This window comes from Hoplias malabaricus, chromosome 14 (assembly GCF_029633855.1).
Source record: "Hoplias malabaricus isolate fHopMal1 chromosome 14, fHopMal1.hap1, whole genome shotgun sequence".
NCBI classification, from domain to species: Eukaryota; Metazoa; Chordata; class Actinopteri; order Characiformes; family Erythrinidae; genus Hoplias; species Hoplias malabaricus.
This window is the reverse complement of record NC_089813.1, coordinates 16,596,227-16,614,796: the sequence shown is the minus strand read 5'-3', so window position 1 is coordinate 16,614,796 and position 18,570 is coordinate 16,596,227. Positions and strand designations below refer to the sequence as shown.

At 36.4% G+C, this 18,570-nt stretch overlaps 1 protein-coding gene across 1 annotated transcript in view; it reads right to left on the bottom strand.

The window, feature by feature from the left end:
• Positions 1–18,570, bottom strand: part of LOC136665741 (guanine nucleotide-binding protein G(s) subunit alpha) — a 32,377-nt gene extending 13,807 nt beyond the window's left edge. Inside the window, exons 1-4 of the mRNA XM_066643446.1 lie at positions 17,019–18,570; positions 7,100–7,172; positions 3,689–3,743; positions 2,916–3,035 (exon numbers count right to left, since the gene is read on the bottom strand). Of these exons, the coding sequence (XP_066499543.1) occupies positions 2,916–3,035; positions 3,689–3,743; positions 7,100–7,172; positions 17,019–17,157 (387 nt within the window). The 5' untranslated portion in view covers positions 17,158–18,570. The remainder of the gene's footprint in view (positions 1–2,915; positions 3,036–3,688; positions 3,744–7,099; positions 7,173–17,018) is intronic.

Below are 18,570 nucleotides of genomic sequence, written 5' to 3'. Positions count from 1 at the left end.
GGGGTCTTAATGAAACATCTGTAACATGATTTGCTCAAAATATCACAGCACCATTTTCATCCTGTCTAAACAGCCATGTTAAGAATAACTGGTTTCAGCTCCTGTTCCTTTAGCCATACTAAGCCCACCCACAGCTCTCTCAGAGCAAAGCAGCTGCATCAAGCAACGCACATAGAAGGTCCATTTGAAACCTGTCACCTTCCTTGTCTGCTAATCTTTCATGTGTTTGCTCAATTGTCCGTTCTTGTCATTACATGGTCTAACCACGCCTTTGCCTGTGGGTCCAGCATTGTTATTGGAGACACTCAAAAAGAGGGTCGTATAATTTCAATGTCTGTGGTTGGAACACTGAGCTGGTGCACAGAAAAAATGTTAGATTTTCCATTTAACTTCCCCTTTAAAATAAGTGGTTCAAAACTGGTTCAAATTACTTTTGGATCACAAAAATAAATAAATAAATAGCTTGCCAGTAAGAAATTTCTAACATGCACATGAACTATTTAGTATCAAAGCTTTGCCATCTGTTAGATTTTTCCTAATTTCATAAACAATAGCTTTAAAGTTATGTTATATTAAAAACATGTTGACTATAAAGCATTGGATGTGTCTCTGAACAACTATTGAACAATACTCAGAAAATTAAAATATCTGACAGCAATATGACAGAATTTGAAAGTTGACTCTTGCCATTTTAGACCTCGCACTGTTCAAGTAAAACACTCCTCCTTCATAATCATGCGGACACGGCAGTTGTTACAGCTGTGATGTCAGAGTGTGGATCCAGAGTCGTTTGATCAACAATTTTGAAAAAAGAAGCCGCGAGAAAGGGGAGCACACAGAGCATTTTATTGTTTTTATTTCTTTGCGATTTCCTTTTTCAAAATCAGAAATCAAATGACAGAATTTATCCATCTTTTACATTACTGTTCTCTTTTTATTTTTTGATGAAAAGTGTAATGCATATTGTCATAGTCCTCCTCTTCAAATGATCAATTTTATTTAGTTCTCATCTTGTTTCTCAAAATAGGCTGTCAAATATTTTTTGTCTCAGCTTCCATTAAAGAAATTAATAAATGTGTTGCAACACAGAACAGAGACTTGATTAATGGCAATTATTTATTCAGAGTGAGGTTTCAATTAGTGGTGGACAGTAGCGACATTAATGTAATTTGTTACTGTACTTAAGTACTTTGTGTATCTGTACTTAAGTATTTCCATTTTGGGCTACTTTTTACTTTTACTCCACTACATTTAAAAGTCAAATAGCTAACTTTTTACGCCACATTATGAAAATCTGCTACTTTTTGGTTTATGCGTGGATAAAACAGTAACATGTCTGAACAAATCTTCCTGCTCCACACAGCTCAACTGTTTTGTGAAGTTTAGAATGTAAATAATAACATTCTGTTCTTAGAACCATTATGATGTAAAAATAATTTGTACCGTTTAGTATTTGAGTTATCAGTAATTACTATTATAATTACACGCTTTATGGATCTGCAGATGTTACAAATCACTCACCAAGGGTGAGACTCAATTGGAGATTTATTAAACACAATAGGTGAAGTGAGGTCAATATCAGAAGAATTATTCCGAAACCCAAAATTCAGTACAGAGTGTTAAACAAGTCTAAAAGACAAAAACAAATATTTGTCATTAGGAAAACAAAGCCGTAGTTTGTTTAAAAAAAAAAACAGGTGTCTCAGAATTGCAGAAATCACTCAAACTATACTCTGCAACTATGTAGACAAAACAGAACTTAAAAGGAACACAATGTAACAGTTTTACCCTAAAATTACAGCTTCAAAATCATTGTGATGCTTCACTGACCTATAATAGGGCAAACAGAGCCTCTGTCGTTGCTACTCTGGGCTCAGCAATGAAGAAACTGCACTATGTAACTTTTGAAGGCACCACCCCTTTCCTTCCCCTCCCTACCAATTTCAGTATACTGCTGTAAAATTTAACTGCACTGGGGGGAGCTCCAGGAGCAGAAAAAAATAAAAATAAAAATCTTGCCTAGTGTTCCTAAATGAGTAAAATACTGTTATGCACAAGTGTCCTATGCCATTGTGAAATGTTATACTTGTGTGTTGGCCTGTGTCACTCTGCAATTACACCGCCAAACCACTAGGGATTTTAAACATCTTTTTCAACACTATGCAGTACACAATGTAGTGCTGTAATGTTATTAGTTTTACAAATCTTTAAAATGCACTATTTAGGCAGTGTATTGTAGAGGAGTGTTAATATTTCTGGACTTCGTAATTTGAGCAAATTGAACCATGTTCAAAAAGGATAATATGACATTAGAGCCATAATACATCATGATACTTTTATTTTCAATAATTAAGTATATTTGAAGGTAAATACTTTTGTTCTTTTGCTCAAGTAGAGATCTACAATGAGGATTTCTACTTTTACTGGAGTAATATTTTACCTTGAGTAGCTGTACTTTTACTCAAGTACATGGTTTATGTAATTTGTCAACCACAGGTTTCAATTAATGAGGGAATTACTCATACATGCGACTGTTGTGTTCCATTGTTAGGAGCCTTACAAGCCCATCTGTCCATTCCGTCTTTTAAATGTTATATAATCAAACAAGAGTAAGGGACACTAATTTGTGATTAATGACAGGCCATTGCCTTACAGGCACCAGCGGTGCACATGATCAGGACTATTTTCTTAATTTCACAAATGGTAAGTCTTACATTTTCCAACACAAGAACAAGATATGCATATCTAAACCGAGATGTTTCCTAAACACTCCAGGGCAAACTACATTTCATCAACACAGGACTAATCACAATGCCAAGATATTTTAAACAGTAAATACCACTACATCACAATGTGTGTTTACCAACACCCTTTACCCTGTGCTTTTCTGTTAAATGGCAGTGCATCATACTTACAGGTGTAAATTCGAAATCCTTCTGATTGCTGAAGTTGATAATGTACTCGATATGTCGTTGGTTATCAGGACAGGCAAGTTGGACGGGCGGAGTCAGAGTATTCATAGCTGTCACTATGGTCTAAAAACAAGACATAATGAACAATTAATGAACAACTTTACAGCAATATGCAGCAATTTGCAGTGATATATTATTAACAAATAAATAAATACAAAGCACTCCAACCTGGTAGAAGTACCCTTCATCACATGAATTCATGCTTAGATGTATATAGAGTGATTTATCAGGGAACAGATTTATTGATATTACTAATACCAGCAACTACACTAAGCTGAAGAAGTGTTATAAAATTCCATAACAGTATTTTAATTGGCAGGATAAATACATGGAAATAAATTATATATTTAAATACTCAGTGGAAATACACAAAGAATGCCTGATATGTGACCAAATTAGTGACTTGTTGTATGTAAAGACAACCCTGCCATCCTACAGAAACACAAAAACCTCATAAAAAAGACATGCATGATGTAAACGCTTTATCTACTTCTACTGATAAGGCTCAGCATTCAGTCTGAAGATAGAATGGTGCAAGTGTGGACACTGGCTCCACAATACAACAATGTACAAAGAGAGAACTTGGAGTCGGGTGTCGCATAACTGCTTCCCTTACTATGCTTCATCCTCATCGCATACAGAGAAAACCATCAGTTTCACAATTTATAAATTAAAAGGAAAACAAAATAAAAATGCACATTTCAAAATAAACAAACCTCTATGGCCTCCTTTATATTGTTTTTGATGTCTTGAATCTTCTGTTTTTTCTCCCTGTGAAACAAACAAGGGATTTAGATATGACTTAAAAGGCAAGGAAAAGCTAGAATTGCAGGACACCCCTTGCCTGAATATACTATTCTGTTAGCTGTGGGAGAAGGCCCCATTTACATTTTCAGCATGACATTCATTAAAAGCCACAGGGTCCACACACATCTGTGTGAGGGAGGAGGAAAGAGAAAGGAAAAAGTGATAATGGGGCATAGTCCAAAGTTGTTTTTCATGGTTGTTGTGCTTTCTAACACCCGTCTTTTATATACATATATATAAATATTAAAACAGTAACTATTAATACTGGGTTAAAATAATTTGCATTTTCATCAATTGCAAAAAACCAAATACAATACAAATGATAAAAAAAAATTCAACTTTTAAGGGGGCGTTCAAATGAAAGTATTTTGCTCTTCGCTTGCCGTGAGGCAATGCTAGGTGTGAGCTGTAAACTGTCATCAGTAAACCCTCACTGTATACTAACAGCAAATTTTGACAACAGATAAGATAACCTTAGATACATGTGGACGGTTTTAGAAAGGATATATGAATATAAACACATAATGGGTTGTGGATATCTGGGGAAGGCACAAGAAACTACCACAGAGCGAAAAAGAACATGGAATCATAAAACCATGTTGTCCTGAGCATCAAAATGAGCTTTCAACCTTGTTAAACAGCTATGGACCAGGCATACCAGGCATACTTTAGGCTTTATAAAAATGTTGCCATGCTGTATTCCTCCTCACCCATGTCATGATACACATATAAAGTTGTATTATACAGCCCTGGGATACTGAGAATCAGCTTCTACTCCATGTTTGTACAGAGTGAGTAGTTTCTACCACGTCATGTGAAACAGCTGGTCTTATTGGCTGTGCTTTGCAAAGGTCAATGTGTAAGCAGATCAAAGTTCAATTTGGTTGAACTTTGAGCACAGCCAAAAGCAGCAAAGCGAAGCAGCAAATCAAAAGGCGCACAATGTTCAGAGCAGGGCTGCAGCGAGTGAAACAACATAGCAATCTATGTATATGAACTGTTGAGTTTCAAGCACATGTATCTTGCATTTGCTTCACAATTAACTACTGAAGTACAAAAAACATTTCTGTTGGTAACTCTTATTGTTGCAGAACTGACAGTAAGTGTAGCTTTGGTAAAAATATGGGTAGGCTGAAGGGTGCAAATGTTCAGTTTTCATTATATTTGTTGAGAAAAGGAAAAGCTCATTATTGGTCCAATATTGAAATTATGGGTGATACTTCATTTGTGCATTCTATTTTTAGCTTGTGCACACACTGAAGCATTTGTAGAAGCACGCGTATTCAACAGGGTTGGGAATTTCCCTGTTTTTCTCTGAATTTCCCTGTAAGTGATAGTCTGATATGCAACTTACTGACAGGAATTCTGACAGAAAAGAGAATTTTATCCCAAACTACATTTTAGCCAGGGAAACAGTTGGTTAATGAAAATATCATAGACATTTTTACACTCTCTTTCAAATGGAATTAAAAAGAGCATGTAAAATTATTTTTTGACAGAGGAAACTTTGATTCACTTTGAAATGTTGTTCAGTAGTCAAACTAGAGCCAAACAAATGAACATCCAGGGTATTCCCCCTTTCAGAAATCATATATATATAAGATATTTTCCCACTTAGCGTCAGAGTTTCATAATATACTATCATATGCAAAACAGTAGCTGGGGTGCGTTTTAACTACATGATTTTGGTATCTGGTTCACTTACACCTGATGAGGAACGTTATAAAAAAAAAAATCTACACTTATGTTAAACATGTATGAAAAAAAAACTATTTGAAAATGCATTAAGAAACAAAAATGCGAGTATTTTACAATAAATAATATATAAATAAATGTAGAATTTGATCCCTGCAATTCACTCAAACTAGTAAACCTTTCCCTTTCATTTGTGTGTGGTGCGTACTAATTGTTGAAGTACAAGTGGAATTTTTGCTCATTCGTACTAGACATCATCTCTTCTACTGCCTGTGATTGTCCAATACTTCTCTTCATGATGTGATACAGGGAATAAATCTGGACTGCAGTCAAGAAAGTGTACAGAATGTATTTTCTTCCTGAAATAATGGCCTCCCAGAGAAGAAAGTTGAGCTTAATGGCAGCATTCCTCTTTGTATAATTCCAACATATGCCTCCAAATTTAATGTACTTCATTCACATATAAGAAAAATTACATTTCATGTGTGAACATGTTGGATCCCATGAGAGATGTTAGATATTGCAGCATTCACTGATAAGTCATTGTATGTTTTCATAATTGGTCTGAAGAACTTTACACCAATTATTAATTGCAAAAAAGCTGAAACATGGACTCCTCTGACCACAACATATATCCAGTACTCAGTTCTTATTACAGACCATTGATGTATAGATTTCTCCTTAAGTAACAATTTCTGGGGGCATTTCCTGATGCAGCGGCAGACTGTTTTAAATGAAAGCAGTGCACCAAATTACCCCAAAGCCCATGTGGCTATACTTATCATAGTAGCAAGATGGTTTCTTATAAAATGCCTCATGCTCATTTAGGATCTGTCTCTGGCCTTGGCCTATATTCACTGATATTTCTCTAGATTTCCTGAATCTTTCAAACATATTGTCCATGGTGTTTGGTACATATTGTACTGAAAAATGTTTGTATTGACCCACTTGTCAATTTGGCAAAAGATAATAAAATGGTGAGCTACAACCCATTTTTGGTTGGCTGCTCTTTTTTTTTTTTAAAACCTCATAACCAGTGGAATTTCTTAAAGAGATGTTTAATATTCTATAAGCTATACACTAGAGTGTGTCGAAGGTGTCCAACTGTATGTTTGTTTGTAATTATTATAAACATTGGAAACTGGTTCTTTGAACATTTGTCAGTTAAATGTTGAGTAAAAAGAAAAAAACCCATTTGCCATTGCTGCTATACTGTATATCGATTGCTCATTAAAACAGCTGAATCTTTAAAGAATGTAAGGTTTTTAAGCGACTATACTGCTGAATATATGTGCACAGCAGACACGCAGATAAACAGATAAGCCTATTAGCTTGATTATGATGGTAAGCCATGCTAGTTATCTTTGGCTGTCTGCAAGAGATTTAGAGACAGCCAGCGAGCAAGGGGAACAGATTTTTTTTAGTACTGTGTGGATAAGAGAAGCCACTTCAGACTTTTGCTGTTTGCCTTCCTCAAGACATCTTAAATTAACCTTTTCCACTCTCATATTACACTTAATCATTTTAAATGAATTTATGAAAATAAATAAGTGATCAGCAGCATTTAACAGCACACTTGAACACAGTCACAAAATGTAATAAAAAAATAAATAAATACTACTCACTCAGCATTGAAGCCGTTAACATGCAAGATCCGCATCTGCTTGACGATAGTGCTTTTCCCAGACTCTCCTGCACCTATTGAAAGAGAACAGTAGTCCCTTACTGAAAATAACTTTAATAAAAGTACATGATTGTACATAGAATTCATCATGCTTACAATAACTAACATCACACAAAATCTCAACTTACACACTTATAGTTAACTTGTCATGTCAATTAGTAAAATCATCTGGCTTTATAGACACATTTGTTTTTAATGTTTTGAATTTTGATTAAGGTTACAGAATCCATTCGTATTTACTCAGAAAGTCCAGAACATTTAGACAATACAGGGTTTCCGTGTTAATGTCTGAAATTTTCATAATTTGGCATATATGCAAAATCATAAAATATTAATATAACTAAGGTTTTATATTTGTTGTTTGAAGGGATTATATATTATAGTACAATAACTGTATAAAAAGTGGATTTTGAAAATGTAGTTAATTTTCAAAACTCGTTATTACAGCAACAATACTTAAAAGTAAGTGTTTGTGCTACTGTTGCAGAGTGTAAATAATTTTTCAGCTTGACATGAAATCAAGTCATCCAGCCTGATCCCCAAACATTTAGCTCATGGCAAGGAATAAAATCCTGTCCAATATTGAATAATATTTAGCACATATATATATATATATATATATATATATATATATTTTTTTTTTTAAAGCACCACTTAGAAAGATAGCACAAATAACAGCGATAACCAAAAGACCAGCAATACAGCACAGATAAGAGTTGTGAGAATAAGGGTTAAAATGTGCTCATTAAAAATTCCCCCCCACCACCACATTACAGGTCAGTGGAGCAGAGGGAGGTGATTAATTTTCACTCTGCCTTTGTCAAGAAGACATTGGTGATTGGTCAATTTTACCCAATCAGGTGATGTTTTCAATGAATGTGTGGTATAAATACATAAAACGTATACCCTTCACCTTAGATGTAAAGCCAATTTCATTAAAATTATTTTTAGGTCTGAACTTTGAAGTTAACAGTGTCTGACTTGCAATTTTTCCTCTTCTCAGTAACTGCTCTTTGAGAGCATGCCCTTTCAGACCTATAGTGTTAATTTTCCTTCAGTAGAAGGATGGAAAAGAACAAAGATTTGAAGCAAATATGGAGCTGGTATTTATCCACTCTCTCCAAGAATTAAAGTTTATCAACTGTTAATCTGAAGATGAAAACTGCAGGGGTAAACAGGGAATGGTTGTTAGGTCTAATTGTTTTTAAAATAAAACCTTTATTATTATTATTATTATTAATAATAATGATAATAATACATTCCCAGGTCAACTTCTGCATATTCAGTTATTCACATTAGACTTTAATGGCTTTTCTTAAAATCAATTCTGTAATTTTCATGTCACAAGACCTTGTCACATACATTACATTTCTCTGTGAAATACTTGTGTTTATATAGTACATTTTCCACAATGTTAAATAACTCCCAAAGTTACATACCCAAACAATCAAGTTGTGTTAAGAGAATGGCGAATATATTTCATCCCAAATATCATTTAAAATGTATCAGCTGTCATCAGGTACATATAGGATGCACCCTGAGACAGAACAGCATCCTTCCTCACTTTCACCCCCTACATGGTATGTGGAGATGGTGTTAAAAGATCTATACTGCTAGAACCACATGCAAAATTGCAATCTCTGCTGCTACTCATTGCATGTTACAGAAAACCACACAAAATAGTCATGATTACAGGTAATTGCCTTTATCATTAAACCAGTTGTTGACTATTGCACTTTGAAAAACTCCCATTAAATACTGTAGTGTCAAACAATATTAACCAACAGTCTCACACCAGTAACGTGTCAAGGATCAGCAGAAACAGTTGTTTTTTTTTTAAGTTTGTTATAATATAAACAGCTAGCTCTTTCTTGCCATTTGTATGTTAGATAGACTGGGTTCCATTATGACTGATTCAACTAATTAATTCCACTGATTCATTTGGTGCATTTAAACTCCAGGTTCAGGTGCTAAATTGAAGTCTCTGTGGAAGGCAAGCAAACTTTAGGCTGATGATGATCTTGTAAATACATGCCATTTAGCATGGCTATAGAAATTTGCTGGTGTAATTCTTAAGTTTAATTTTTAATTTAGTTTAATTCTCTTGCCCCAAAAAATAAAAATAAATAAATAAAAAATTCCAACCAGAATCACAAACTCACTGCCCCATTCCATTTTAAATGCAACTTACATTTTGGCATTCCATTCCACCTCTTTTGGTGCTCTGATAATATATTAGTGCTTTCATTTTTGGGTGAAGAAGCCTGAGCCTCTTTCTACCTTAAACTGTGCTCTGTAACATTGTGTGATGCTTACGGTTCCACATTAAATAGATTACATTTAACCCCTTTTTTCACTGTCTTTTAGCAGATAGCATGCCTCTTAAAAAGTGATCGCAACAAAAAATATATATATATATTTTTTTAATTTTATAACATAGCTCTGCTTAACACTACCACCACCCAATTAAAAACACATTTTAAACAAAGCATCAGTGCTAGTGGCATATTTTAAACAGTTTAGGAACAAACCATAGATAAATTTGTGGCAACAACTGCAGATAAACAGTCATGGCTACATTCATATTTATGAATTTACTTTTACATGGCTCAAGAATCAGAATAAGGTCAAATATGAATGACATTTCCAGGATGTTTATATTTATTAGTATAAAAGCCAGTGTTGAAGAAGTGCCATACTGATAAACCCAAGATTACCATTAAAAATGTTTCATAACTAAAAATATTGCACTGAATGTTTAATATAAACTAAAGCCATTGAGAAGTTATGACACTCACATACACACACACCTAGTAAAGCAACAGTAGTTCCTTGAAGCATATCTGAATTTATTTATAGAATTTTTATTAATTAATTAATTAATTTATTTCTAATGGAGGAAAAACTGCTTTTAAAAATTTCCAAATGTGTGGGTGGACAACGCCTGATTTAAATATCTGCTGCCTCGTATACTAATTCTCAAGCACCTCGTCTCTTTGACTGTGCTCACTGTTCAAATTTACAATTCTCAAGAGGCACTATTTTTTACAAAAGGTGCTTTAAATTTTTTGCTGTTGCTAGCCACAGCCACATGGAGTCTTCAGCTCATTCACTATCAAAGTCACTCAAAAATAAACAAGTTCAATGAAAACTTAAACAACATACAACCTGAAACTCATTCACCCCAAACATTCTCTGAACACACTTACATAACATATATTTGGAAGTCAGGTCACTGGATGGTATGACAGTGCAAGATTGTGTAGATACAATCGGCACGGCATATTGTACAAGTCTAGATTGCAGTCCCTTCTGCACATCACATGTTCTACAGAAATGGAGCAAGGAATACTTCATGCTTGTTAGCTGCAAGAACGAATTGTATAAGGACAACCTATAAAGAAACTAATTTTTGAGTGCTTTCTTATTCGTGTTAAGTTAGTTTCACTTTCGCAGATATAGTCTATTTTGAGTGTTTAGGTAATCATTAGCAGCCTGTGATAAGCAGCGCCTAGCCATTAGCATTAAGTTATGTATTTGTACAGCTGTGTGTTGCAGTACTATTTAATACTACATGGATGACGCAACTGTGCTGTGTGTGATCTGTGGCATGTGTTAGCGTACATTTTATTGTTCACTGATAAATTTTATAGCCAGAGTGTCTTTTTCATTCACACTTCTGCATCTTTGTGCCCTATCCCACAACACAGAATGAACCAGAACTCAGAGTTTTGCCTTCATTAGCATAGGAATATTTAGGCTAAATATTGACTTTAAATGATTTTCCACTTACAGGAAGCAGGTGATCAGCCAAAATGTATATGGTGGCTGAATTTTTCTTCATTGGCTTAGAAACAAACATGCAAGGCTAATATTGCTGCTCATTAAGACCTATACAAATAGCCCAAGTCATTACTCTAAAAGTACACACAGCAACACTGGAAACACAGCAAGAGGTGGTAAAATGGAAAAAAAAAAAATTCTCATTGCTTTAGGTTTATCCTCTGCTCATTGTTTGTTTTCAACACACACTGCTTTCTTGAGGCAAATTTGTATCGTATCTTGTGACTATGTCCTGTGTTCGGTTCATTTAGATACCTTTGAATCCTAGTGTGTTCCTAATTAAAACAAACTAAACAAGAATTCATTCAGAAACAGACTGAGAGCCAGCCGCTCTGTTGGTCTTCATCCACTTGTTCAGTGCACACCTGAGTTCGAAATGAAGCATTCACACTTAAGCCCAACTTATACTTCACCGTCGAACCTACGCCGTAGGCATCGTGTCAACGCAGACCCTATGCCGTAGCCTGATGCACATCTCTCTAGAAATGTAACTACGCGTCGTGTCGACGCAAACAACAACTGTTATTGGTCAGAAGTCAGACGGACATTGTTTATGCCGAACCAAAGAAATACAGGAGTATGAACTCCTCTCTTCCACACACAGAGACATGGAAAGCAGCCCATTCATAGCGAGAGATTTCCTCAGACCTGGTGTGGGCTTCAGGGATAAATAAAAATGCTGAACAAAGGAAAAATTGAGGTCTCCAGGTAGAAGTAACTCAACAAGAAGCGATACTATGCAGGAAAACGTGCCAGCGTTGTATTAGTTATTTTCCTGGCACCTCATGTAAAACTCTGTTCTGTCCCAAACTATGACCATAGTCCCTAAATAGTGCACTTTAATGATTTATAAAAGTAAATCTACTATACTACTACATTGTGTACTTTGTGTAGAGGGAAGATTTTTGAGATTCTAAGTGGTGTGTAACGCAGAAGTTAATGCTTGAAACAGTAGAGAAAATACAAATCAGAGATATATATATATATATATATATATATTTGAGAATACTAACACCACTGGCATAAGACATTTATTGAAACAGCGAAGTTTAGATTCATCTTTACAGTTCATAGTGAGTCAGTTTGTGTCCTTAAACTCAGACTAGTCTTTAATATCTTAATTAAGACCTGGAAGTGGTGTGAATAGTTTGTTATAAATTTGTATAGCAATGATTAATTTTGCAATGTTCTTTTGTTGAAGGTTAACTTGCAATGTTTGTTAGCCATGACAGCCTTGAAGCTTTTGTTCTTAACTAAATAAATAAAGCAAAATTCTGACTCCAAACATGTCTTGGCACATCAACTGCAACTGGAGTTTGTGAAAGATCAAGTAAACATGATTTATTTGCACCAGACCTTTAAAGGGAAACAGTAAACTATTAACATAAAATGTTAGTCTTTCTCCAATCCTAATAATTTATATTTAAAGTACTTTTCATAAATGTTAAAGTAAAAGTTACAAAATAAGCCTCTTGAATATCAAGTGTTTGGTAAATATACTGTATTGTGCTGCTTGTTTCGTAAAGTTGCTGAAAACACCCAGACCTAAGGCAAACATCATTACAAGCTAATAGTTACATATTTGACTAAACTATGCCATATTACAACCATTGTGAAACAACACTTAAGCCTATTATTATTAGTTTGAAATAAATGAAACAATTTACCTTTTTTTTTACCATTAAGCAACTCTTGCTCTATTAATGAATGAGAACAAAATATTTTCTTGGTGTGACTTTTACCATCTACACAATACAAGTGTTCAGCACAGGTCTACTCACATTTCTACACTGCAAGATAAACACTAAACCAATGTTAAGGCACTCAGAGTTGCCTTTACAATATGCAAAGGGACAAACAGAATTAGTAAAATTAGTTGTTTAAAAGAACTGTGACTTGTATGTATACTAAATTATCATGCCATCAAAACTGACACTTATTTGACACAATTTATTTAAATCAGCATTTCAAAAGGATTTTATATATGATTTTGTCTATAGTCTGTGTGTATCCACAGTCAGTAAAGAATTGTTATAAGAAAACTGTTATATCTGTTCTGACAAGAATATTTGTTTGTTAAATACATGTTTCATGCAGTCTCTTCCAGGTCTTGGTGTTATGCTTGGAACTATAGAGCACCTTGATCTACAAACTGAACATAAGCAAATTTTATATGAACAATTTGTTCAACTGCCATTCTTAGTATATCAGAGTTAATAATTTCAACCATTAATTATTATTTTTGCATCACATTCACATCTTGCATCACATTCAGTTGATAGCATTACCTTATGAGCCTACAACTATCAGTGAATAGGTCACAAGATTGGAAGAATGCTGTTGGGCATTCAAGATTAAAAACACTACAAAATGTAAGTCTAAAAAAATTTCAGCAACTATATATAAAGACTTCAGATGCCAAACTGAATGCATTATTAGATTAGATACACAAACCATTACAAATGCAGTGCACATTGTTTTTGAGTTTACTGGAATGTAATATCTGCATTTAATTCTGTATATTTATATCACAAATGAAATCTGTTTGGAGTCACTGCAGAGAAAATGACCAACCCTGAACCTGGAAAAACAACACTTACTTTTGAACATCCTATAGGTACACTGCTATGAATGGATTAATATATATATATATATATATATATATATATATATATATATATATATATATATATATATATATATATATATATATTAGGCTATAATAACCAAACAGCTGTTAACACTTCATGCACGAGACCTCATATTTGTGCACATTAGTGATGCACAATGAAATCTGAATTATATCGGTATCTGCAGATAATTACTTTTTAAAAGATTACCAGCATTGGGCCAACGCCTTGCTTTTGTCAAGGTTCCAAACCAATTATTGTTGATGTATTTGTTTTATGCCAGAAAAGGACTGGGTGACACTCTTGTTATGAAAAAAAACAGACTGATGAACATGTAGAAATACTGTTTGGCTCAGACTCTTCCCCCTTTTGACAGTGTGGAGAACCACAAAAGCAATGCTGAAACACACATTTCTATATTACTGTATTGTTGAATAAATATCCTCTGGCATTAATTTAAATATCATTTTATTTATCATCAGTGTGTGTAGATCTATTAGATCTAACAAGTAAGAAATAAATGTGCCTAACCATTTTCTCAGGAGGCACCTCTGATGTTATTGTTTGCATAGAGTGGGTTAAAAGCTAAAATATTGTGCAAACAGATCTGTCTGTAATACAGACAATAGTAGGGTCTGTAATGGGGATGTCCCGATCCGATCTCAAAGATCAGTATTAGTGCCAATCACAGCATTATTTTACTGATCTGTATAAGCTTTATTAGACTCGATCTTGGGTCCGATCATCCTTTTCCTCTAGGCGGCAAGCTCACACTCCCTCCTCCTCCTGTAACTCGCTTTGTAAACAGTGTTCTGACCTAACTTTGCTGGCCATCGTAGCGGACACACTTCTTTCTGACTGGTCCGAACAAATGCACATTCCCGTAAGACAAATTCAGAGCATGAGGGGATGTGATTATTGTCGCCAAACATCCCGTATTTGGACACTAAAAGCCGTGTTGTGTTTTGGACCCATATGGCACAGTTATATCTCAAATTTTTGAGGCAAGACCGTTAAGTCCATTTGTTTGAGACAGACAGAGGGAGGGGCAGATACGCCAGGGCTCCAAACAGAGAATGCGCTTTTCATTGGTTGTGACTTTTATTGAGCCAATCAGCAGGCAGAGTTAACTGTCCATCATTTAGTTCTGCAGCCAATGGAGTCACAGTACCACCTACAGGGGTTTGTTTTGCAGTGGCACTGAGAGATATAGGTCAGTGCTTTAAATAAATAAAAGACTAAAAATAAATATATATATAAATAAACATTTTGGCACCGTGTCTTGAAGAAACTACGTTAAATTTCTCCCTCGACACATCTGTGATGACAATAAAGCTGACTGACTTTTAGAATCAAAGCAATTCTTTAGACATTAAAAGTCACATTAGATAATTTCATATAATTCTAAAAATAATATTAAATTATTTATGAGCTGTTTGTGAAGACAATTTGTATGCTTTGTCGTAAAAAAAATGAATAAATTAAGCAGCATCTTCGATGCAGGCAATTCCTTTCTTAATACGAGATATTCAGTGTCAAGCAGATACACTGGGCTGAGTTTACTTGAAGTGTGCATCGTATAACAGTACTAGGAAAATCTAAGTATTGGATCAGGACACACTATCAGCAGATACTCAATATTAAATGACTTGGCACTGGCCTGAAATCCCCACATGGGTGCATCTAAGAATGTTCATTATCAAAACTAAACAATTTGGAATATTTTAGTTTCTCTAGAAAGACGTTGCATACCAAACCACTTGGAACTGTGTTTACATTTTAAGGCTTGTGCAATCAATCAATCAATATGTGGAATTCCCCATTAAAGGGCTATAACAGTTACTACTAGACACATTTGACCCCCCCACCAAAAAAACATCACATGCAAAATAAGCAGTCAACAGCATGGGTGTGAAAACAGGCAAATTCAGACAGCAGAGGTGTAAAGGAAGATAGAGGCTTTATTGCCTATTCATAGAACTGTGTGTACTGAATGAAGGCAAAGATGTAAAGTTACATCTAGGCTACTTTTAAGGTATTAGATTTAAACTTGTTCTTGAAAACAACTTCTAAATAGGTGACTTTGATGAACATGGATAACAAATAACTAGAGGAGAACTTAAACAAATTCTCTAGCTTATCAGCATTAAATCAGAGACATAGGACATAAACCTTTGGAAAAAGAGTGCAATTCAATTCAATAGTGTTCGACAAATTTTATTAGCAGCCTGGAAACTGCAAGAGTGAGCTACCAAGTCAAGATTGGTGAAAACGTATCTGTTTCACCAAACTTGAGTATTGTTTGATGCTTTTTATTTCTTATGAATAATAAGAATAACAAAACATCAAACGATAGTCAATGGGAAAGTCCATAAGAGGAGTCTCGGATGTCAAATACAAACATAACACACGTTTGGTGTTTACCACATTTATGGACATTGGCGGTGTGCTACTGACAGCTCTTGAAATGTAATGGCTTTGTCCATCTGGGTGTAATTTTAAGGTATTAATTAGAGAAATTTGTCTCCGTTTTTTGTTATTGACTCGATGTTTTTAGCTCCGTTTTCGACATCAACACGACTTCCGCCCAAACGGAAATAGACTACCGGTAGGCCTGAGGGTACGGCTAGGCTATTTAAAAAAAACACCGATTAAAAACGTCCATTAGTGCCATTTAAAATATACAACGGGAGCCTTAAGTAAGCTGAGACGGCTATGAGTAATTCAGAGATAGTTTAAAACGTCGTATTGTCTTGTATTTCACGGTGAGACACGGGTCTCCAGATGAGCGCAGATACGGCGACTTCCACATTAGCGGCTCATGAACACACCCACATGCCGATACATGTCTCACATGTCGGAGATCAGCTCCACATTCAAAACCACAACAACATTAGCAAAATACTGGGAAAATGTGTACATGTCACAGCTAGGGTCACCACCTAAATTGAATGTCCAACGTCACAAGGCGAAACGTGCAAACAAACCATTCGCTTTAAAATAAAGAGGCGGCGTTTCAAAATATACCCTATTGTATGTAAACTATTTGTAATCATTTTGGATCGAACTACAGACAGCTGACATTAAAAACACACACATATATATGTTTGTATTAATCATTATATAGCCCTGGTGTTTCTTCTTTGTATGAAGCTTAACAACGCCTACCAATAAAAACACAAACATTCCACAAATAGGTCCATAATACTCAAATGTCTAACATTTGGAAACGAAATCCTTCATTTAGACTGCATTGAATGCTGGGCCTGCCATAAAACACACACACACACACACACACTGGCCCGCAGCTGCAAGGCAGACAAGTATTTTCCTAGTGGCAGGCCTTAGGAAAAAAAAAAGCAGCCGTTTCCCATTTTAGAAACTCACCTAAAAGTAGCAGCCTGTGCGTGGCTCTGTAGATCTGCTTGTCTTTCTGAAGTTGTTTCTCGATTTTCTTGTTCGCCTCTCTCTGCGCCTTCTCTTCGTTCCTCTGATCCTCGGTTTTACTGTTCCCCAAGCAGCCCATCTTCCCGAGAGAGAGGTCCAGGGGAGATCAGGGGATATCGACAAAATATAGAGATAGATATATAGAAGTATAAATAGGTAAAACGAGCTAATCTAGATCTGTCAGTTCCACGAATCGGTTCGCACTGTCGGCGACGTGTAGGCTACACATCTTCCAGAGTCTTCCCACCGTAACACAGCCTTCCTCCGCTGTTATTTCAGCGATGACATTGATGTGTAACTAATAAGTTCATTATGCGCGTTTCTCATCGCTTTGGAAAAAAGGGGGGACGGGGGCCTAGTGTTTCTGTCTTCGATTTTTGCCAATAACGACACCTCTTAATGTCTGCGCCGTTTACGAGCTAAAGTTGTCGTCCTAGCCGAAGATGAAGGTTATTATCCATCCATACATTGATCACTCGAGGCCTCCTCCCTCAACTTTCACCAGCAAGCGGCGGACCACCACTCCGTGTCACGAACAGGATTCTCTCTAAGGGCCGTGCACCGACAAAACAGGTCGTTTGGGTTCGCTGTACGGAGCTGGGAGAGACAGGGGCGTAGAAGGGTCCTGTTCGCTGAGAATTTTTACCATTTCACCGGAGACAAGGCCGTGCTTCTGCTTGTTTCCTCGTCGCAGGTCCGTAAGGCGCAGAGGCGGCCCTAGCCTAGCCTAGCCTAGCCGAGCTAACGCTAGACGAGGGAAAATTATTTAAACTACACAGACTTGCATGCGGATCCCTTTTCCGCGCTCTTCGTGTCCTCCGCCGACGAAAAACTTAAATTCCAATCAAACGACGGAGTATTTCTTACTACGACTCCGTGTAATGTCGCTGGATGTCGGGAGAGTAATTGAATTTTTCCTGCTCTGGCCGTTAGAACGATGGCTGCTGCTCTCTGCTGATTTTCCCCGAGTCCCGTCCTGAGAGGGCCTTCTCCTCGCAGTCTCTACGGTAACGTTACCGTCCCCTTGCTGTCGGTGAAGACTCCTCGGCGGATTCCGCAAAGCCCGAGGGCGGTGCTCGTTACTCTCCTGAGGCGCTATTACTGCGAGGCGGCGCGGATCTCGACGCTCGGCCCCATATTGTGGCGGCTCCGCTGACAGCCCTCAGCTTTGTGCTCCGTGTTTTTTTTTTTTTTTCAGGGATAGGAGCTAAGTGAAGTGGCGGCTGCGCTCGCGCACGTGCACGAAGCCTCGCGAACAAGCGGAGAACCGCACGGAACGCGTCACATTCCTCCACTCCGCCGCGCGAGCGCCTCCGCTAACGTGCTGACACACGAGCTCCGAGAAAAACGCCGTGTTTTCTGCGCTATTCTGCTCGTTTTTTCTCCTCCAGCGGCGGGGCAGTGAGGAGAGCAGCGCTGAAGAGGTGGGGTGGGGCAAACAGCTCTCACTGAACCCTGGGAACGGAGCGAATCACATGATTCACTCAGAACG